The sequence below is a fragment of the Pipra filicauda genome, unplaced genomic scaffold, assembly GCF_003945595.2.
Source record: "Pipra filicauda isolate LSUMZ 115617 unplaced genomic scaffold, ASM394559v2 scaffold143_size2779998_pilon, whole genome shotgun sequence".
Taxonomy (NCBI): Eukaryota; Metazoa; Chordata; class Aves; order Passeriformes; family Pipridae; genus Pipra; species Pipra filicauda.
In genome coordinates, this window is record NW_024103918.1 from 938,938 (window position 1) to 962,440 (window position 23,503).

Consider the following 23,503-nt stretch of genomic DNA (forward strand, 5'->3'; position numbering starts at 1 on the left):
AAGTGAGTGATAGTGGTATGTTCACATGACAAAATCCCCCACTCACAGACATGAGCAAATGAATAGATTCCTCTGTATAACCTCCTGGGGAAACCTTGTTGAGTAATTGAGAACTGCTCTTGGAAAAAGGAAGCGCTGCTGGACACAGATAACGACCTTTGGGAGCGTGGCTCTGTGAACTGGCGAGAACATACACTGGCTGTAGAGCTGCGTGCAGCACCCCAGGTTCTGGTGGGCTTGGAAAAGCATGTCCTTGCCACAGATGTGAGAAACAATACAGGTGGCTGGGATTGCCCATAGAGTCATAACTGTGACGGGAAGAGGGAAAAAAAGGGGTGTGTGCATGGGCAGCTGCTTTCTGGGAAGGGGATGGAGAAATATAGACACCTTCTCACAGCCATAGTGGAGAGACAGGATTCCACGTATTTTTGTATAGAGAACCTTAGGGCGCTTGAGGTTTGGCGTGGATTTTTCCATGCTTGTTTTTGTGTGGGTTTTGTTTGGTTTTTTGTTTGTTTTAATTTTCTAAAGAGCTTAGCAAAAGTAAAACGTGCTGGATGAATTTACCTGACTAAAGAGGACTATTCATAAACTGCCTCGCTGGAATCACAGCCTCCCTAGTTGCTGTCCTGTTCCCTCTGTAACAGGGTTACTTCGCCTCCTGCCTTGTTGCTAAACCCCAGTGCAATCGTGTTAAGTAACTGCCTGTTTGTCAGTAAAACGCTTGTGTTGTTTTTTCCCCTGCAACACGAGTGGGGAAGCTGCACTGACAGTGCCAAGTGGTTTCCGAGGGAGTGTTGAAAGCAAACTCCCACGCCGCAGTGTCGCGATGGTGCTTTGTGCACTTGACCTGTGCTGGCAGAGCTCTTCGTGCCGCTGGACTGCTGGCACTTCTGAGCGAATCCTGCTGAAACATCCTGGAGAGGCTGGTGCAGGGATGAAGAGCAGGAGCCTCTGCACGATGTGCAGAGCAGAGGCAGGAGCTGTGGCATGTGCTGGCACACCTTCGCCAGTGTGTGGGGGTAACTGCTGCTACCAGCAACACAGAAAATCTGTTTCCTGTGTAACAGTGAGCCCTTTTTTCAGATTAGGGTAAAGCACAACGGCAGTCAACGCACTGAAAACTAATCTACTACACATGCTTTAACAACAGGCTAGTGGTTTGGGTTCTGAACTCATATGCACAACCAGGCACAAAAGGCTTTGTGCCCTGAAAGCTGTTTGATTCCTCTTACAATGTTTGGCCTACATGAGCACCTTCCTATCCTGGAAGAAAGACTAATAGACCTCGCCTCCTCTCATGCCCTTTGAGAGCAACGGTTAATTTTCTGCTTTTTAAGAAGCTGTTAAATTTCAACATGACATGATTGGCACAAGCAGTGTGCTGTGGCCATCAGAAAGTCATGCTCACATAGAGATAAGGCTGATTCAGGGTGCTCTGTTCAGCCTCAACATTGTGCCTCTACTGGAGTCGGATGCAAATTCCACACAAAGACCTGGACAGCATTCGCCGATGTGTGCACTGTAATGACAGTTAAACTGGAGGTTACTGGGTAGTCGAACTGGAGTGACATCGACATTGCTGACTTTTCCTTCAATTTCCATTTACTGCTTTTGCTCTCCACCCTATGATTTCCTCTCACCCCTCTCTCATCCTGTACAGCTGCTAAATGGAAACTCTGCCAACCACTACAGCTCACGCCCCCTTTCCAATCCTTCCCCAGTACTATCCTAACTGCTCTCACTGTCTTCGTGCCTCTCACTGTCCCACTCTGGGGATACCTATCATTGTAATGAACGTGTAAAGAAAGGGCAATGAAGACAGAAGTAAAATTAGAGTCAGCAAGATTTAAGACTAAGGTTTTTTGTGTCCTTTCCAGATCTTGATAAATCTGTAGCATTCTCATCTGTAAGCGGCAGGAAGCAACTCTTTCAATATATACCTTTTCTACTGAAATTTGGCTGTTATCTCTTCCCTACATTGAACAAGGTGAATTGTGGACAAATTCCACTTGCTTTGGCAAGTACGGAGGTTGTGATGTGATTGCCAAAAGGGAAGGAAGATGTTGCAGTTGTCAACCAGGCATTCAGCAGTGTACACCCGTGTCCAGCTGGGCTGATCTATACGTGCACATTTGGGAATGTGTTAAGGACAATTTCCTCATTCTGTTGCACATGAAAATAAGCTTTTTTCTTTTCAGCTGCATTTCCTTTTGCTATGTAAAGAAATAGACACATCTGGCCTTTCTTTTTTAATAATGTTTTAGGACCAGGGTACAAAAAAGGTTAATGCATTAATTTTTAAGACAAGTGATAAATGTACTGCAATAAGCACATCCTACATACACAGAATATATTTCTCTATATAATATGAACACAAGAGATATAAAATAAGTTATACTTATCTTGGTATTTCATCACAGTAGGAGCTCAGCTTATATAAAGTGACAATAGGAATTGTAACAACACACTGCTCCAAAGCAACAACAAAAACCAGAAGAGTGTGCGCGCGCGTGTGTGTGTTTAGGAAATGAAATAGGAAATTGAGGAATTTCTGCTAAAATTGGGGCTTGAAAACAAAAATTTCATAGAGCATGAAAGAAGTAGGGAAGTTCTCTTGGCTCAAGGTAGAGGTTCTGGAGGGGATCAAGTGTTACTGTGTGGTGAGGAGAATGTGTGAAGGCTGACATCTTGGCTAGATTTGTGGAGGCACAGGCAGCAGAGCAAGCTCTGCCCACTGCCCCTCTGTGTTCTCTGCTCTTGTGATGGCCCATCTACCTGACAGTGCGGGGCTTGTATCTTTACAGCAGGAATGGGGCCTGGTAGCTTTCAGTGTGCACAATGAGAGTAAACACGTCACTTCACAGGGATAACAGACACCACCATTGTTCAAAGAGGAAACACTATCCACTGGCTGTGAAATGTTCAGTGAGCCTGGGAGCAGTGTTCCTCCCTTCCAAGCCACCTGATGTCCGCCTCTAGTGCCCCATCCCTCTGTTTCCCTTGGAGGTTGGTTCTCTTGGCCATGCCTGCAGAACAAATCTCCCCTGGGGATGGAATGGGAGGTAGTGACGATTGGGAACTCTGAGTGCCTGTCCCACAGTGAACAATGAGGAACTCCAGCTACCCAGTTCAGAGCTCTTTCAGATTTTATTTATATATTTTTCTTTAAGGACAGGGGAACGTTGGAAAATTTGCATCTAACAGTGAATCAAGGTTCTTAAAATTCTTAACTCTGGGGTTTAGTATCTAGTATTTTAGTGTGGGCTTACATTAATTAGGAAGTGCTCTTTAGTTTGGCCAATAGCTCGAAGACCTTGTGGTTTCTCTTCAAGATTTCAGTCTCCTGAAGTTTGTGCAACCCATTAAAAGGCAGCAGGTGCAGCCAAAGCTCAGGAGTGATACTGGCAGTTAGCAGATTTCTATTAGTGCCTATTCCACTCTCATAAAATGCAGCCCACTTCAGGTTTTCTTCTACTCCTGCTTGAGAGAGTCTCCTACTTGCAATGTCCTTTCTTTACCTTCATATTTACAGACTACACATTAGAAAGCAGGGACAGTACACTGGAAGAGTTAATTGCATATTATCATGAAGGATTGAAGTTTTTTGTTCTGCTTTATATTTTGTTCTTCATACAGCAAAGTAGGTATAAATCCAAACGTGATCTCACATCTAAAGGTATAATTTAAGTAAACATGTTTTTCTAGATCTTTTTTTGCCCCCTTCCCTTTCCCTCTCCCCTGTAACATTGCTTTCACTCTGTTATTTTCCTTTTGGATGGAGGGAGGAGATGGGAAGGAAGCTCATTTGGCAGCTCATGACCCTCCAACTTGACTTTAATGAGATGATTCGCCAAGGCAAACTCCTCATCATCCAGCATGCCATCTTTGTCGATGTCAGCCAGTTTCCATATCTTGCCCAGCACCGTGTTGGGCAGCTTAGACCTTACCATCTCCTTCTTTGCATTGGCACCAGTTATTTTACCATCGACAGGCGAGAGTGTGTAGAAGATCTCGTCATACATGGGCTTGTCCCTGGCCACCACCCACTCGGCATCGTCGATGCCTTCACCGGCGCCTTCGCCGTAGCCATGGCCGAAGGGACCGTGCAAGGTGCCCTCAAAGGCTCCTCCCTTCACCATCTGGGTTGGCCGCTGTGACTCTTCCTGGCGTACGAGCACCATGAGCTGGGCGATGTCGTTGGCCAGCATGTCTTCCACGGTCTCCAGCAGCTTGCTCTTCAGAGGCTGGAACTTGCTAAAATCCTGCGCTTGCAACTGATCCTTAAAATAGGACAACATAGCAAGAGATGAGCGACATGGCTGTGCACTGTGGAGTAATGGCGTAGAGTGGGATGCCTGTCTGCTGCTTGGCTCAAAAAAAGTGCTATTGCAGAGGAGTGGGGAGCTTGGCATTCCCTCTCTGACACCCCCGTTCCTCAGCATGCGATGGGGTCTCGCCTTGCTCTTGCTTACATCCTCTTTTAAGTCCTACTGAAAATGACCTTCTCTGCTTACAAAGGGGGGCTGATGTGATATAGAGAGGGGAAGCAGTTTGCTCAAAAGCCCAAATGATGGACATATGCAAATAAGACTCCTCCTTTCCAAGCCACACAGAAACAGCCTCCTTGAAGACCAAATTGTTCAAGGTAAACTGGTTGTGCAGCTCTTGCTACATCCTCCAGCCAGTGTTCTGCACTCCTTCCCCCTTCTGCACTCTGGGAAGGAGATGCCACTCTGGAGAAAGACTATTATACTCATCATCATACAGTGCATCTTTCAGATGTCACAAAGACAGTAGCATGTCTGTAAGAGATGAGCACATCTTTACATGGCTCAGATTCTGTAATTTTCACAGCTAAGCAAATGTGCTTTGACTAGGGCCTTCAGAGAACTCTCTTCTAACTGCAAAATGACCTACATCTTTATCCTTCACCCTCTACTCATTTAATCCACATTATTCGCTCCTAATGGATTGGTACAGTATTTAAATGCTTAAGCACACATTTTAACAAGCAGTGAATGATATCTCCTGTTGGATACACTCCATAGATCTCATTCCCAACAATTTATGAAAAATATACTTTAAAAAAGACAAAAAAGGCAAATGCTGTGTTTTTCATAGGTAACTAGTAGCAACCTCGACAGCTGGCAACTCAGAACAGGTTTCTGCTTGGACTGAAGCCACGCAGCAATGAAGCACTGTCCAGCATTGTTTGAATATACAATACAAGGCTCTAATCCAAGGTCCTTTAAAGTTTCTGACTTGCATGAACACTGGGTCAGGTCTCAGGTCTGCAGAACAGAAAGCCTGCCTCTCTGCTTAAAACAGAAAAGGGGCTTTAAGTTTTCACACCTTCATTTCTCTCTTTCTAGAAACAAAGCGTGAAGTAGAAGACAAAAAAAAGTATAGTTCTTGGGGAGAGGGGTATATGTAGGCTTTTCAGGGCACAGCTTTCCTTTTAATATAAATTAACAGTATTCTTAGGCCTGAAAATTCTTCAAATTGATCTGGAATTAAAGAAAAATAGAAGAAACCATTTGCTGTAAAGTGCTATACAGGCAAAAATTTGAGAAATGAAGGCAGCTGCAGCTTCACATGAGCTCTGTGTGTGAGAAGTGCTCATGCCCAAATACACCCTGCACATATTTCAAAGCCCATTTCAACATTACAGCAGGCCTTTCCTTACAGGTGGCCACAATCAATGTCTGTGTGGCTCTGTTGTATTCCCTGTGGTTACTCTAATGCTTTTTCCTTGGATGTTTGGCCAAGATGCCCCTGCTTACCTGCATCTTTTTCAGATTAGGGAAGTCTCCTGGTGAGATCTGATGCTCCCGTTCAATTCGGGCATAAATATCTCCCAAGTTGTTAACAAGCTCTTTCTTTTTATTGTCTTTCCCAAACATTGAGGGCATTTCCTTCTTCAGGGAACTGATGATGTAGGCATGGACCTGAAGGGAGTTAAATTATATGGAATGAAGACAAGTGTAAAATAGCATATCAGAAAAATTCTTCTCAGCAGAGTATCTGTGCCCAGGATTCAACTCCATCTTGTCCCACCCTGAAGAGCAAGCTCACCTCCTCAGCTTGCCTGTGCCTATGGATTGTTGCTCCAGTGCTAAGTGCTGCTCAGCTGTGCACTCTGGCTGTGCTGAGACAAGGTGCAAACACTGTGAGTCCTGGGCATACAGACAGTAACATTCAAATGCACTTCCTGGAAGAAGTGGTGGTGCTTTAATTTTTCGTCTTCCACTGGGCAGGACCTTCCAGGGAATAGTTTCTTTCCAGTCCAAACCAAACATACAGGTTTTGGAGCTCTCTAGACTTTGTTTAATGTTTTAGTATTAAACATTAAACAATACCAGACCTCAACTTATAAAACATTGTTGGGTTTTTTTTGAATGGTGAATCAATCATTTCCTCTTAGAAATGAAGAACAGAAAGCTTTATAGGGTTCTTTTGATATCTTTTCTCAATTGGTATAGGGCTCTTCCCTGTATTTTTAGGGGCTTCATTCCGCTCATTTCAAATTTTCAGACATACTGCAGGATTATTTATCATTTGTGTGAGTCTCTACCTCCTGCATCCATCTAAGCCAGGTATCTCTCTTGGATAAGAAAGTTTAAAGCAAAAGACCCAGAGCTTAACAATTTCCTCGATGTATGATTCTGATATATTGAATTGGTTCTAATTCTCAAGTTGTTACCACAGAGCAACTCTTTCTAGATCCCTTCCAGTGCTACCTGCTTAGATCTGTGGTCACCTTCCTTGCTCTGGCCTGCCATGATTGATGCACCAAGCAATGGAGGTGCTTTCTTCCTTGAAGTGCACAGGGCTAATATGCTGGACCCAAGTTAAATGGGATGGAAAAAGAGTAGGATCCACCAGCTCTGCAGGCTGAACTGGCCAAAACCACTTCCCCATAGCCTGCGTGCTGCAGACAGCCCAAATTGAGTGCTTTGGGGTTCCATGCCAACACTCACCTTGGCCAGCCGTGCTCGCTTGATGAGATCATTCAGCTTCCTCAGAGCTGCATTGCGGGGCAGGCTCTGGATGTCCCTGAACAGGTCCTGCTCCTCTGCCTCAAACAACTTGCGGTTGTCAGGGATGAGCAATGGATGGGACCAGAAGGAGCCAATGTAGACCCTGATGACCTCAGGAGTGTTGACGATCTTTCCCAGGGACCACATGAGGGCACCGTACACCCGCATCAGCTGCTGAGTCTCTATCTGGTCGGCCTTGTTGAGAACAACTCTCATCTTGTCCTCATGGTTCTTCAGGGCCTTGATGACCTCAGAGAATTCATCAGAGATGTCCAGCTTGTGCGCATCAAAAAGGAGAATGATGCGGTCAACCCGCTCTGCAAACCACTCCAGTACAGCGGCGAAGTCGTAACCTGCAAGGGGTGGAGGAAGAGAAGAGATGCAACATGCACAGGACTACAGAAGCCTACTTGCTGTACCTGAATTATACCTGTGCCTAAGAGAGGGTAAGCTTGCAGAGGAAATTTACCCAGTAGACCAGCTTGATAACAGGAACATGAAACATCGTTTCTTGTCCCAAAGAAGGTGGAGATGAGGCCCTGTCCTTCACACTGAAATGCTCATGAGGTGCACAGCTAAGGGTAGCTCTCATCTTTTAAGAGATCACCTGAAGAAGTCTTGAACTTGTGCTCCAGATCATTCATTCAAATGCATATCATGAGGCAACTGCTACATTTAAAGGGCTATTGCAGAAGTCTTGTATGTGGCAACAAGAGAGGTCTACTTTGTGTGTGACTGGCCACCAGCATGGCCTACGATGGCTGCAGAAAGCTGGATAATTGCAATACTTGCACCCAGACTGGTATGAGACGCATATCTCTACCACTTAGTAATTCTCAGCTCTTGTCTAGTTGTGTGAGACTAACTTTGTTGCATCCAATTCAAAACCTGGGATGCAAATAACCTGCCTTACCGGAATAATCATCCTGTCGTACCTGCTGCATGTGCACAAACCCAAATGATTTGTGTTCACTTAGCTAAGTGCTTGATGCTTAGCAGAACACGAGAGGTGGACTAAAGATAGGAACAGTGGGTTCAAATTTCACATGCCTCAAGACTAAGGATAATGGATGTACAGTGTCCATTCTCTAGGCAATAGAGGGCATGATAAATAGGGTGTGTGGAGATGTGTCCTTAAAACAGTAGTAATGACAGCAACAAGATGACCTTCTTTCCTAGCTCTGTGGTGTTTTTTTCACCTTCTTTAAAGCCTCGGTGAGAGACTGGCTCATTCTCTCCCTCTGCTCTGTCAGGCTCTCCTATGCTGTGCAACATTTGGGGTTATCTCTGTTGCCAGAGTGCTGCACTCTGTTAAGGAAAATCAGGACAGAGCAAATGCTATTTGCATTCAAATCCTTTAAAATACTATTTTAATCTTGGCTTTCATGAGTAAATGTATGATAATTAGTTCAGTGCTTTTTCCTTCCCCTATCCTTTCTTTTTATTTTTCTTTCTGTCCCCTCCAAAACCTAGAGGGCAACCAGCACATCTCAGTCATTAGATTGGAAGTACAGAAGGCAGGAGAGCTGAGCTCTGATCTTGCTTTTTGCCACTGGCCTTTTGTCCCTTCTGACTAAGCAAACTGGAGTGCAATCCTGGCTGCCAAGTCAAGAGTAAAGCCTGTGTGAACTTTCTCTTCAGCTGATATTAACTTTTTGCCACTGAGAACAAATGCAAAGGTTATTTCTGGCAGTGTTCTGCTTTGGTCAATTACCGTTTGCTCCTTACAAGAACAGGGGGTAGTGGGGTGTGGGTGTGTGCTCCTGGATGTGGACAGTTTGCCCTGCTGTTTTCCAGAGGATCTACAGAAATCATAGATGGAAGAGATAGATGTTTGTCTCACCAGCGTCCTCTGCTCATTTAGGAGAGCACTGCCTTCTCTAGCAGCAGTAAGCAGTGCTGGGCCCTGGCTCTTTGCTCAGTTATGTTTGATGCTGAGAGCTTCAGAGAATTCAGAATTAGTATTACCTTTGACAAAGACCTGCTGAGCATTCAATATATCATATTGATAGCTCTGTATCTTGCCCAGTCCATGTGTCTGACCTCAATAACAGTCACGAGTCAGACTCTTAAGACTGAAATAAATTTGGTCCTGTTTGCTTTCAGATATTAACACCCTTTTTTAACACTTGGGTTAACCTCAGCTTTTTAACCTTAGGTGTTCTTGCTGTAGGGAGCTCACCCCCACCTCACCATTTGCATATCTGCTGCAAAGCTAAGCATGCTGACTCCTTCCCAACCTGTGCTAGGAGGGACTGGCAGCAGGATGAAGATGCCTCATTTCACTTGGATGGGGTTCAGACTGTAAGCTGTCCCTCTGCAAGCAGACCAATGAATTTGCAAACAGGGACCTCCCACGCCCCCTCAAACTTTGCTAAACACACACTTAATGCTCAGGTCTGCTGGGGCTGTACTGGAAGTCATCTGGCATGGCAAGACAGTTTATTCCTCATACGCAGAGCAACACAGCTTGCTTTTTCATCATGGAAGCAATGAGTCAGAGTGACTTTGTTTGGAGATGTTTCTGCATTTAATCTTGTCAAATCTCATTGACTGGGATGTTTTCTTGTCAACCTGGCACATGTTTGAATTGTACTTTGGCTACTTTCTTGGGAGAATCAAGAGGGGAAACAGAATTGTGCTCTCTAGGATACCTTGTAATGCTAGTGATGTCCTGTCAGATCACACAAATGTTTTCCCTCTGACAGTAGAGGAACAGTCTCTATTAGGCTCACTTAGGGACTGGGATCAGGCAGGGAAACTGCAACTGACATTCAGCCCACCTTTTAGTGATTTGGTAAAAGTGGGAACTCATTTAAAACAAGAGGGTGCTGTAGAAAGAGTGGTACAGTAGTTCTGGTATTAACTGAGGACTTGGGAGATTGATTTTAGCCCTTTGATCTGCCTGGGTCTCAAGGTTTTTCCAAAAGTATCTTCAGGTATTTAGCTCTGATGATTTTTATCTTGTATCAAGCCTGGATCCACAGTAACACTTAGAAGGTATCTATTCTGTGAGCCTCCCTTTCCTATTAACAAAAAAAAATGTTTCTCTACCCAGCAAGAAAAGGAAATTAATATCTGCTCAGACCTTTTGTATATTCCCAGCTGCTACAGTAACATAAAGTGAGTCTTGAATGTCCCTGTGGACTTCATTAAACATCTAGATTGATTAGCAGACTTTCTTTCTGAGCTTCTTTCCTTGTTCAGAGATATTCTCCTGACAGCTGTCCTGCATATCTCCATTAACGAGAGAACAAAGCCCTGGGGAGTAACACTTGGTGATGTTTCAGAGCAGTCAACAGCATGGACTCATCTACATCCCATGCTGGGACCAAAGCCCAGCCCACACACTCCCCTTGTATGTCCCACTTGCCTTGGCACTCAGGGAACGTGTGAGACTGCTTTCCTGTTGGTGCCCAGCAGAGTAAGAAACATGTCTTTGTGTGCACTTCTAATAATCACAGCTGCATTCTCCTGTATGGAGGTGCTTGGCAGGAAAACCAAGGTGTAAGTGTATGTATTTTGTTCTTAAGCAACAGAACACTTCAGAGGAAAAGACAGGAAAATTATCATGAGTGTTGTATTGTTCCTTAACATGTAGCACGACGTGTGGAAAGGGCAGGTGGGACAAGACCTTTGTTTACAAGTACCTACTTGGAGTCACTGACTGGTAGTGTTTTCTCACACAGACAAGTGCTTAGAGAATTGCTACATACATGATACAACAGTAGGGCTGATTATTTAGTTTTGCTTTCAGTGTATAAAAAGAGTAGATTGTTACTAAAGCATTTGGGTAGCAGAGTGACAATGTAAAACTCTAAGGGCAAGCTGGAGGTGCTCAACACCTGAAAACACAGGAGGCTCATTCTGTAACTAAATCTAAGCATTATATCCTTGCTTTAATTTACTCCGTCTGCCCCTTTTTGATTTCACAGATGCACAGAGCCTGACTCTTCCTTCTGGCAGTTTATTAGTGTGTTTATCAGTTTATGAGCTGATCTTCATCTACAGTCAAATTAGGAGTTTTCATAGTGTCCCTTGCTCATTCCACTGCAAATTAATTATGTCTCTTTACGCCTCTCTCAGTGTTGTAGGGTGTTGCTAAGGCCTCTCACAAAAGCAGCCAGTTACTATCTCTGACTTGGCAGCGTTTCAGTGATGGGTGAAGCTGTCCACACACACAGCACGGTTTTATTGTGAAGTTACAGGGCATTTGGGAAGCCATCTGCTTGCCAAAGCTGCATAAATGCAAAACTATTATTACGGGGATGTGTCAGATAGAACTGTTAAGGGAAGAATTTTCTGTTCAGTAATTCCTGTCTGTTGTACTCGCATTCCTGTTGAAAAATACTTAAACATTCCCTAACATCGCTGATGCAGCTTCTTTCACAACCTCCAAACAAGGTGAACATGAATAGAAAATTAATCCCAACCATACAGTACTAGGAGGACAAGATAACTGTTTTATTCCCATCAGACTTTTTTCATGGGACAGGTTTCCTTCTGACAGCACGAAAAGGACTCAACAGATTTAACACAAAGCTGACAAGTCAGCAGGACTGTCAGTGAGTTCAGCCTACAGAAAAAATGATCTTGCAGACACCCTGCCACCCAGACTCCATAAGGTAGGCTGGCTTACTGAATACCCGTTTGTGCACCACTGGAATACCTGACAGCATGCGTTTCACCAAGATCTGATAGGATTATGCAATAACACTTCTGTCAAGTCAGACCACGGCATGATACAGTCTTTATGCTGACTGTGGGAAGATGGATGATACCTGATCCAGCACAAAATCTGCCTGGCTGTAACATTTTAAATACAATTTAAACCACCAACGAGTGGGCATGCATTGGTTCAGCATTTCTCACCATGTAGCTACACTGCTTATTGGTTTAGGTTTGTTTTGTTTGTTTGTGCTGGTTTTTTGTCTGGTAGCATGCACACTACTGCTTTTCCTGTTTTGTGGAACCATGGCCACAGACTCTGTGGTAGTGGAGTTCAGGTGGGATCACATGGGAACAGCAAGATCAAGAAATGCTGAAAAACACAAAGCTGCTGCTTTGCACCAGATATCTCACAGCTTGCTGTCAACTCCTGGTGTTGCTTTTAGCAATTCACCTCTTTCCTGCTAAATTTGAGTCACTGGGAGCTTCCTTCTCATCTTTCTGAAGCTGATATTATCCAGAGACTGAAGATTTACCAGACTGTGCCACTCTATAGGGCAGTTATATAGCTGTGTCCCTATCTGTCAACTGACAGACTGGCTCTGTGCATCTGAGGACAACATCAGAAGATGGGATAGTTGACACAGTAAACACTGACTATCCTCGAGAGGGAACAGCTCTTCAGAGATGAAATGAATGCTGATTCCAGGGAACTAATGCCTTGATTTGAATTTTTATAATTGAATAAGAGGGTTTTGAGGCTTAGTCTAACTGCTCACAGTGATGTCCTGCCTGAAAACTGTTCAAAGTCCAGGGAAGAGGACTTATGTCATGGCAAAACACGCAGGCAGCCCACAGTGGTGGGGGAGAATGTGCCAGGAGGGGCAGGTGTTACCCAAATGTGACAGATGGCTGTAAGCAAAGGAGAAGGAAGGTCACACGATGGTCAGAAGAAGAGAAGGAGGGGAGTGGGGGAGGGGAAAGTGACATATCCTTTGAGGACACACAAAGTGAGTGGGAAGCTGAGTGGATGGCTCTTGTGAGACCCAAAGAGTGATGGTGTCATGGAGAGAGAAGGGTGCTGGGACTGAGTGGAACAACAACGATATGAGCAAATTTCTCTGACGGTGAGGAGCTGGTAGTGCCAGCAAGGAGAGGACAGAAGGGATGAAGAAAAGCAAAGGATGGGTACTGGATACACCTCGCTGCAGCTCATCCCAAAACATCTTTGTAAAAAGCTGCCATACTCCTCTCTGGAGGTGGCCGCCTTCCAAGGGAATAAAGAGATTCCTGTAATGTATATCTGTGGGTGTGTTGTGAAGTAGACAGAAGTCCTTTGGGATGAAAAGATTTCTTTGAACTATTACATGTCATAATTTCAGAGCAGGCCTCAGCTTGCTGATCACCTCTGCCTTTACTTATACTCAAAGAAATAATCTGTCCCAGAGCTGCTGATTCAGAGCACTGGGAGCTACATCATCCAGCCAGTGCTCTGCATTTCTTCCTCCTCTGTTCCAAGAACTAGTGGAAACATTAAATACGTTTTGGAGACTTTAGGGTTTCCAAAGCAAAGGCAAAAGGACTCAAAGCACGGCAGATCTGTCTATGCTCTCAGCCAGGAACAATGCTAACATTTACATTAACCAGTACCTGGAGTGGCAGACTGTGTGGCCTTTTGCTTTCATGTTGTTTACTGCAACAGCTTCAGGGTTGGGAAGAGACTGGGAGCCTGACAAGCCTCTTGCTTTATGTCAGTGGAAACTGAACGAATCCTCAGTAAGCATATTCAAATCAGGTGAGGTTAAACTGATGAGAGTATTGTTCAGAGCTAAGTTTCCTTATAACAGCCTGTTTAGCTTCTATGTACACACAGCAGAAGTTGTCCCCTCTACAAGTTTACAGCTTTGCCATTTGTGACAGATGGATTGAGCGTCTCCTGGTATTTGAGCCAACGCTGAAGACAATTCCTAGCCAGATTTTGAGACCTCAGAAGGCATTTGAATATAGGCCACATATTCCAGAGAGGTCAGTGCACAGCAGCATTAATGTGTAGCTGGGATTCCAAGGAATTTTTTTTACTATAGCTTTCAAACACAAACTGAATTCTCCCAGTACACACATTTTAATTTTGGGTGAAATCGTGTTTGAAAACAAGGCCTGAAATGGCCACCAGTAACTGACAGCCATCAGTGACCAGGAAACACATTCCTTCTCCATTGTTACTTGGGAAGCTGAAAGAATTCATGATGGGCATAAATAATGCAAATTGATGAGATGCTGATGGGCATGACTCTTTCCTTGATGAAATAGATACTTGGGATATTTCTGGAGTGCACAGTGGACAACGCATAGACAAGCTGAACAGCTGTTCTAAAAATCAGACTTGTTTAGTAACACAAATTAAGTACTTGCTGTATGTTAGTAAGAATTTAAAACACCCCAACAAAACAGCACAGCCCTTTCTATCTTTGCAGCCATTTAATCTGCTGTTTTGTGTTACTTTTTTTTCTTCCAGTTCTGGAACTGCACCTCCAACTGAAATCATGGAGACGGACCCTCTCCCCAAACAAAATAATGGTTTTCCCAAAACCCCAAAATAATCTTGACTTTTTTTTTTTAATCTTGCTTTCAGATCAGAAGAGTTAGGCTCATGGCTTCATGTATTTCTACAAATAAAAATTATGAGAAGTGTAGATTTTCTGCTCATTTTTATGCTGCTCTTAAGAGGAAGTGCAGAACTGTGTGACTATAGGAGCTGAGCCTTCCAGTGGAACATTATGTGTTAGTGAGACTGTGATAAAATCAGGCAAGTTGGCAGAGCAGCTACTGCACTGCAGTAATAGAGGTGAACTGGGAAGTCAAAACTAACCAGTGCACTTTTACCCTCCCAGGAAGAACGAAATACAAAATATAAGCAAACATCACTGGTGGGGAGCAGTATAGCAAATATTTGAAATACTTCCCTTTTAGAGGCTATCAGGGTGGATGCCTTAGTTGTGTATCACCCTGTTGCTAGCACATATGACAAAACTCTTTGGAAAAAATATTTTCTCGTTGCCAATGTACCCTAAACAGCATTGCATGAAGTGGGAGAACATCAATTCCCCTGGTGTTTGCCTTTCCCTTCCAATCATGGCTATTTGAGACACAGCCAGTCTGAGAGCTCTGCCCTGCCCAAGACTTGCTATTAGTATTTTTCTTTTTGCTGTCAGGCTGGTGAGTCACTAAGCATCCCTGGTGCTGAAGCTGCTGGTCATTTGGGAATTCTTCCTTCCCGGGAGACACAGCGAGGTTAGTGTGGACGGGCTTTTTCCCTTGGCTATGGGATGCCTAGGCTGCACTGCAGCCAGCAGAATGAGTAGAAGGCTGGAAAAACACTGGAATAGTGCATACTGGAAAGAAAGCAGATGGGGAATGACACTGCCAGTCCTTACCTCCTGGCTAGGACCTTGTGCTCACTGTTAATGCAGGAAAAGGCGGAGGTGACATAGAGGGTGAAGATGAAATAAGTGTTCAGGATATATTCAGGAAGTACTACCCCAAAACAGGGATCAAATACAACTTGTCCAGGGCATCACTGAACTTGGCAGACTTGGATCTGCCCGGCTCAGGGCACATGTAGGTCGAGACGGATGGTCAGCAGTGTGTTAAGGCTCAGCCCCCCGGGGATGGCACTGCCACTGAAGCACGAGTTCCTGTTGCCAGGTGGCTGAATTAGCATGGTAGATTGCACAAGGTGATGAATTATGAGGAAGTCCCTAACTCCTGCCCTGGCTCTGCTGTACTGCATGACCTGATCTGTGGTCCTCCCCTCTGTCCTCATTTATTTCAGCACAGTCATCTCCTTGTCATCTTCTCTCCCAGCAGGATGGCCTTATGTGACACCAGAACAGTGGTTTGCAAATGGATAGCATCCATATTATTATCAAATTGTCAAAGCAGACTGTGCTGCTTTGGTACAAACACCTCCCCTACGGGCATTGCTGCAGCCTACTGCTGCCTCATGCTCCCTAGAAACAATAAAAAAAAGGAGAAGGACACAGAGCAAGAGACAAGGCAATGACTGGCTCTTTACAGGCTGCCACAGATCCATGCCCCAGTATGTAAAAAAGACCAGAAGAGAAACAGCTGACTTCCAGGCAAGGATAATACAGAAGCAGTGAAGGGCAAGATGCTCTGGGCCAAGACATCCTGGAAACATGTCCCATCAGGCCTGTAAATGAAACCAGTATACCCTAGGGAATGTAACTACCACACCTGTGACACCATGGGTGCCCACCGCAAAGCAGTGCATGAGTCACGGGAGCTCAGTAGGAGAAATCAGTGCAGGCAGCTCCTTGACTACACTTTTTACCAGAGCCTGAGAGCAACAGCTGTGTCAATGCTGGTGATCTCACTGCATGCCAAAGGGATGTGGACTTGAGCTATGACAGACTGCATCACCCTCAATCACTTGATAGGCCTAAACCTGCAGGTCTGCTACTGGGAAACTTCATTGGCTGCTCTGTGGGGGGATGGGGATTCTTATGGTCATGTAGTTCTGGAAAAGAGCCAGTGCAGAGCTGTTTCTTGGGATTATACAACATTCCTTGGAGGAAAGCTTGCTACCCTGCTGCTGGCTGTCCGAGGCTAAGAGCTGCCAGCACTAACACCAGGTGCTGGTGCACATCCTGTCTGTCCAGCAGGGAAGGGACTGTGTTATCTGTCATGTTACTCTTTTAACACAAATGAGGCAGTGAATTTAATTCAGAGTTCAGTTCAGATAAATGCAAAGCTTCAGAACCTGGACGTGGCCCCTGAATCAATCCTTTAAACTCAGCTTCCATGCTCCTGCTCCTTGAAACATGGATCCAATAACAGGAACAGCTACTGCTTTGAAATTCAGGAGTATAAGGTGGCCTTCAAGGATTGCTAAGATTTGATAGCATGGTATTCTGCTAAACTGGCACCCTATAGATTAGCTAATGCTCCTGACGTCTAAAGGGAAAGGAGACGACTTGTGATATTCCCACTGAGAGGAATTTCCTATTTTTAGAAATGTTGCTGGTTCTCATGGGATGGGCAGGCTGGGAAAGCCTGCCACATCTTTTGAATCTTTACTTTTCCCCTCAAATGTGTGACAGAAAGCTGCTTCACTACCTGCTCCCTTTCCTGATTTTGCTTCACAGGTACCCCAGTCTGAGGGTGTTAAAACCTACTAGCAATGCAGGTAAGAGGAGCTCTCCTGTTTCCAGCTGTTAAGAAATTTCAAAGTCTCTTGGGAAATCTCTGTAAGACTCCCTCAGGTCTTGCTTCATTCCTAAGTGAAATCTGAGCAGGCTGGGAAGGTATAGAAAAGCAGGTGCACTTTGTTGTGTGAGCAGTTTTTAGCACTGTCTTGTTTTCTGCCTAAAAACCACATTATTGCTCTAGTTGCCTCCAAAATCAACTTGCTACCGAGGGCAGCTGGCTTGTAAGCTTGGTGGCAAAGGTGCCAGCCTCACCACTTCTTTCTATTCCTCTTCCATAGGAGCTGGGAGATGAGTACTCCCTTTCAAACATCAGCTTCCTTGAGATAAGCTGATGCCTGGCAGCAGCCCTTCCTAAACACAAGCACCTCAACACTCTTTTGACTCTTTCTGCTCCCTGCAGACAGAAATTGCTGGAGTTGTCCCAGCTTCAACAGAGCTGTGTTGATCTAAACCACATGAGGATCTTGCCCTGTAGCTATTGAAAGGTCATCCGACCTGGCCCACATGACCAGTTTCAGTCTGTCCTGGATGCAAATGGTGACAAAGTGAGACCCCCACCTACACTGTACTTTTAACTGTTGTGATTAGGTCAGCTGACAAGTTGTGACAGCCCCTTTGTCTCGCTGGAGATGTGGCAGAGAAAATTCCTGGGATGGCAGAATGACCAGGAGATGGCTGTGCTCCATTTGGAGTTCTTGCCTCCTGGCAAAAGGGTTGAATGACCACACACTGTAGTCACAGGGCCAACGTGCAGTGTGCCAATTTTTTGCCCCTAGTGCACTTAACTGCACTAGGTGCAGAAAAGTTGTCCAGGAAGAACTTGTTTCACATGTTAAGACAGGTCTGCAGCTCTACAAACAGGTATAGTGTGCAAAAGTTTACATAACTGGGACTCCCCTTTAGCCTCCTCAGTTCTTCTCAGATGTTTGGAGAGGCATTATTGGCTTGTGTCCAAGTGCACCAGTGACTTTCCTAACAGTGTACACCTGTGCATCAGCATGTTCTGACATTGCTGGCATTTATCAGAGTAGCTGCAGGAAGCATAGAATTGTTTAGGTTGGAAAAGACCTTTAAGATCATTGAGGCCAACTGTAAACGCGGCGCTGGCCTTCGCCCATTGATCCGGCCCATCGATTCAGATCCATCTACAGATCCCTCTGCAGAGCCTGCCTACCTGCCAGTAGACCAGACCGATGCTCCCGCCCAGCTTGGTGTCATCTGCAAATTGACTGAGGGTGCCCTTTATCACCTTGTTCAGATCGTCAGACATGTCTGGTCCCAGTGCTGAGCCCTGGGGAACCCCACTTGTGACTGGCTGCCAACTGGATTTAACTCCATTCACCACCAACTCTTGGCCTGGCCATCCAAACAGTTTTTTACCCAGGGAAGAGTGCACCCATCCAAGCCATGGGCAGCCAGCTTCTCCAGGAAAATGCTGTGGGAAACAGTGTCAAAGACTTTCCTAAAGTTTAGTTAAGCAATATCCTCAGCCTTTCCCTCATCGAGTAAGTGTGCCACCTTGTCACAGGAGATCAGGTTGGTCAAGCAGGATCTGCCTTTCATAAACCTGTGATGGCTGGGTCTGATCCCCTGCTTGTCCTGCTGTGCCGTGTGATTGCTCTCACAATGATCAGCTCCGTGACTTTGCCAGCACTGAGGTCACACAGACAGGCTGTAGAATGGGACACCAAGACCCACTGGAAAAATTTTTGCAAAAGGAGGAGCAAGAAGTGCCAATGTATTTTGCAGAAGGATATTTTTAGTTCTGTAAACAGCTGAAAAGTAAGAAAATCTTGCAATATATGTCAGGGTTTGAATTAGTGAGGAGACGTGGGAAAGGGGCTTGAAATGGGTTTATTCTGACTCATCTTCAATTTCTTCCTTTTTTTTTTTTTATAACAAAAATATTTCCTTCTAAGCAAATTTGCTTCACTGTGATAGTTCTACAAGAGAACTCGTTGCTTTCAGTGGCATTTTTTAACTGGAAAATTTTTACACCATGTAACATAAATTTTTGTTTATCTCTATAACACTTTCTGAAGGGAGGAATGCTTCCACAGCATATTTTCCAACCTTCTCATGAAGGCTGGCGCACCTTGGAATTTATGATCCCCAGAAGTGTAGAGACCTATGCTGAAAAAGGTTAATGTGAGTTTTCAACTAACTGTAGCTGTGCTTTCTTGATGCTTCCTTAGCTAAGGTCCCTGTGGTGGAAGATCCCAGCAAAACAAACAAGACATGGCTCTGTGTAAGGTGGCTGCTCAATTAAAAGAGAAAAGGAAATTTCCAAGAACAATTTCAATGCAAAAGAGTGTTATAAAACTGGTAAAGTCATGAGTCATCTCAGGGGACAGAACACAGAAATATGGGAAAGGCCTCAGCATTTTTGGGTAGAGCCTGTGCTGCTGAACTTTAATTGTGCACTGTTAATAGAGAGTGTGAATGAGAACTGATCTTCTCAAACCTGAACACTGAGATTAGTACTCTCGGCTTTCTTTCAGTGCATAGCTACCAGCTTTATGTAAGGAACCTTCCAGAAATGTGAGCTATGCCACTATTACCTTACAGAGTAAGAAACTGACCACGGATTTTAAAGATGTTGCTCATTTCAGAGGGTGAGTCTGAGACTGACCTCAGGAATTCACTAACAGACTGTGCTAATTCATCAGCTCCTTTTACAAGGTTATGTAGTGACAGGACAAGGGGAATGGTTTTGAACCAGAAGATAGTAGGTTTAGATTAGTTATTGGGAAGAAACTCTTCACTGTGAGGGTGGTGAGACGCTGGAACAAGTTCTCCAGAGAAGTTGTAAATGCCCCATCTCTGGAAGTGTTCAAGACCAGGTTGGATGGGGCTTTGAGCATCTGGTCTCGTGGAAGGTGTCCCTGCCCATGGCAGGAGGTTGGAACCAGAGGATCTTTAAAGTCCTTTTGAGCCCAAACCATTCTGTGATTTAGTGTCCCCATAGTGTCACTATGATTTAGTGTCAGGATTTCCAGACTCCCCATTGCAATGGGAAACCTGAATGCAATGGCTCTTAAACCCAGTCCAGTCCAGCACCAGACTTAGGAAGCCTGGACAGTTCAAGAAACCCGTGAGGTCAGCTGGAAAGAAACCAGGCTGATTACAAAGGGAGCCTTAGCTATGAATCATCAGTGAGTCACCGAAAGCAAGTGTTTCTGCAAAGCAGAGAGGTATTAATTGACTCTTTCTGATGGAAATCTCTTCGACGGGGGAAATACTGGACTGTGACACAGGTACTGCTGACCTTCTCAGCAACCTTCCCTGAACACATTTAAATTCTCTGCAGGAGATTAACAATGTCTCTTTGGACTCCATTTGCAAAGTCACGTTCCATCTCTTAGAGGCTCCTACTACTGCTTCTGTTTACAGCTTGTGTAGTTTGAAGAGTTCCTTTGGTGTTCACTATTAACATTTGGAAGAGAACTGAACTTGGGACTTACCTCTGCTAATTCTCTGCTTCTCTCCAGAAAGAATTCCTGGTGTATCAATGACGCTGATGCTCTCTAATACAGGATTAGGTAGCTGGGCACAAACGAACCTGTGTGGAAAATAAATGTGTTTAAAAAAAAAAAAAAGGCAAAAGGTACTTATGATGTGCTGAACATCACAGGCAGCACAGGACAAGCCAGACTTTGATCTTGCAGGTCTTCAGCTGAGCTTGGAGCTACTGTTACTTAAAGAAATGAAAAAGAAGGTAGAACTAAGCATTTTTGTCTGATTACTTTGCTGCTTCTGGAACGTGGGGCTCAGACATGACCTATGGCAGGTTTTCTTACAAGGGCCCCCAAACTGTGAATTATGAAAATATTTGGGTTTTCATTAATGTGTTGTTTTGATTTTAGCAAGAAGTGGTATTTGTTTTTCTTCATTTAAGCATTTCCCTGTAGAGTCTTGAACTCAAGTGAACTGAAGTAACTTGGTTTTGAAAAAAAAATCAGCAATGTTGTAGGACTTTTGTTCTCTTTCAAGTCTGGTCTTAAACAGACAAAAAGTGTGCTAGTCTTGTACCACTGAAATACTAAAGCACAGGCAGCTTGAAGAGGCTGCTTAGTCTACCTCAAGGTAGGATCAATCAGGTATTTGTCTAAAGTGTTGTTCAAATCCGTAACAACACAAACTCACCAACACTTGCTGGGAGTCTACTCCATTCCCTAATAATCCTTACAGCAAACCCTCTTTTTTTAATGTCTACTCTACAATTACCATGCTACAATGCCGCTCAGTCACAAACTTAGTAGATGTGGAAAATTATTTATTTTTCCCCTCTTGTCACAATGTATACTACTGTCATCCTGCCTCCTCTCAGCCTTTCCTCTGTAGAAAAGTTTGGTGGTTGTTTTTCTCCTATCTCTTTCAGTTCTCTCTAGCTGCCTTTGTAGCTCATTTCTAAATCCCTGAAGACCCTAGCAGCCTTCCTTTGGGTCCTCTCAAACTGTTCCACATATTTCTTCAGGCATTATGCCAGAAGCTGACATACTCCAGCTGTGACCTTGCCAGTGGTGAGCAGAGTAGATGGATTGCTCCCTATCTCTTACATATGACAGTCCTGTTTATGTATCTCAGTAAAATGTTTGCTTTTTTAACAGCAGTATGACAATGTTAACATTCAGTTTGTAATCTACTGCTCCCCCCTCTGCAGGTCCATTTCTGTGTAATAGCTCTTTAGCTAGTTGCTCCCCATCCTGCATCTATGCAAATCGCTGCCTAAGAAGAGTCACTTTGTGCTTAGTGGGTTGCAGCTCATCTATTTCAGTTGCCAGTAAACAGCAAAGGACAGTAAAAGCCTATCCCCTTATGTGGCTCCCAGTAGCATTTCACGGACAGCCTTTTTGAGCTGGCATTCCAGGCAGCTATAAATGTGTGTGTGTATGCATATTAATAGGGTGGTGTGATATCCAAGGCATAAAAACCACGTTACTGTGGGAAGAAGCATAAACACATAAAGGATGGGGGCTGGGACAATGACCACTCTATCAGACATGGCAGACAGGGCCCTGCAGTGCTCTGATGAGTAGCTGGTTCTGCTGAAGCCCCTGCACCTCTGAACTCCTCTAGGCTGTGCTACAACCTCTCCCCAATTTTTCTACTTGTATGACTCCGAGGGATTCTGACAGAAGTGAATCCTCACGAGTTAGAAGAGTGTCTTCTCTCCTAAACTGTCACCTATTTCAGACCACATATTACAGCCTCTCTCTCTCAGATCTACAGCTTGGCAGGTGGCAACAGAGTGCATTTTGGAATGTGTAACACCTCATATTGAAGAGAGGTACTGGCTTGATTATCCTGTTGAGTGCCAGGCATAGCAGCAGAGAACAAAAGGCTCAAGAGCTCATGTTATTCCCCTGTCCTGCCAACCCAGGTCTGCTCTCCATTGTTACAGCCCTGACTATTCCTCATGCTCTAATACTAAATGGCTTGGGCAAGGGGATTTTCCACCAGTTTCTCTAGGAAAAGTACTCCACAGGAGATTTCAGATATAAGGTCAGAGGCCAGCATGAGTGAGTGCATTCTGGCTCTGTTGGCAAGGTTGTTAAGGCTGCTGCCTTCCTGCTGTCCCAGCAGAACTGCAGGACCTCAGGGAGCATGACCTAATTCTGTCTGGAGCCATATGAAGGGTAGAACATGGCGCCAAACTAGACTTTCACTACCTCTACAGGCAGAGCACAGGGCTGAAGGGGGAACCTGTTATCCATGATGTCTCCTGCTGCTGACAACACAAAAGCAGGAGTGACACCACCTTAGCTTCCCAAGACAGACTCTGGGGATGGGAGACTCTCCAATCCAATCTCATCAATATGAGACAAAAGTAATGGCTGAGATTCCTCATTTTGCTCCAGGCCCTTGGTGCCAAACAAGGCACCTGATAACAAGGTGCAACCTGTAATCTCTCTGCTAGGATCTCTCCAGAGCTGGTGTTTGGCCAGCAGTTGGAGTAAGGAAAACAAGCCCTCCTCTCAATACCCAGGAACCACCTGGGGCAAGGAGAGGCAGACAAGAGACAAGATTCTGCAGACCTGCTATCCTTTCAGCCCCGGGCAGCTTGTCAGCCCTACCTTGGCCCTATCTCCCAGGTATGGGCAGGCACTCCATCTCCTGGGAATGAAGGGAGGGAGGAGACAGGCTCTGAGCAGCACCATTTGCTTGTTGTCTCCCAGCCAAATCCTGACTCTATCACTTTTCCCTTATTTCCTGGAAGGCAGCAGATCCCAGTCTCTGGTGGAGGTGGGCAGGGTTTCCAACTAAGGGTAGATGCTCACTCCTGGAGCAGCAGGCTCTGCATCCCACAGGACACAGTGGGCTGCCACCTCTCAGCCAACACCAGCTGGGCCTGTGTGAATGCTACTGCCTTGTGCTGCTCTGCTCCCTGCCACTGGTGCAGTCAAGCATTACCTTTAACCTCCCAGGGGTAAAGCAGACAGACTTGCCCATGGCCACTCCTATCTCAGCTTGGAGGGGTGGCTCCTGGAGATAAGCTCCCTTCTCCAAATTCCCTGCTCATAGCCTCCTAGCTGAGGGCAGGACTTTGGCATACACACA

At 45.0% G+C, this 23,503-nt stretch overlaps 1 protein-coding gene across 1 annotated transcript in view; it reads right to left on the bottom strand.

Moving 5' to 3' along the window:
* Positions 1–2,239: 2,239 nt before the first annotated feature.
* Positions 2,240–23,503, bottom strand: part of EHD3 (EH domain containing 3) — a 30,681-nt gene continuing 9,417 nt past the window's right edge. Inside the window, exons 3-6 of the mRNA XM_027712947.2 lie at positions 20,407–20,504; positions 6,984–7,396; positions 5,787–5,951; positions 2,240–4,283 (exon numbers count right to left, since the gene is read on the bottom strand). Coding sequence (XP_027568748.1) covers positions 3,756–4,283; positions 5,787–5,951; positions 6,984–7,396; positions 20,407–20,504 — 1,204 coding nt within the window. The 3' untranslated portion in view covers positions 2,240–3,755. The remainder of the gene's footprint in view (positions 4,284–5,786; positions 5,952–6,983; positions 7,397–20,406; positions 20,505–23,503) is intronic.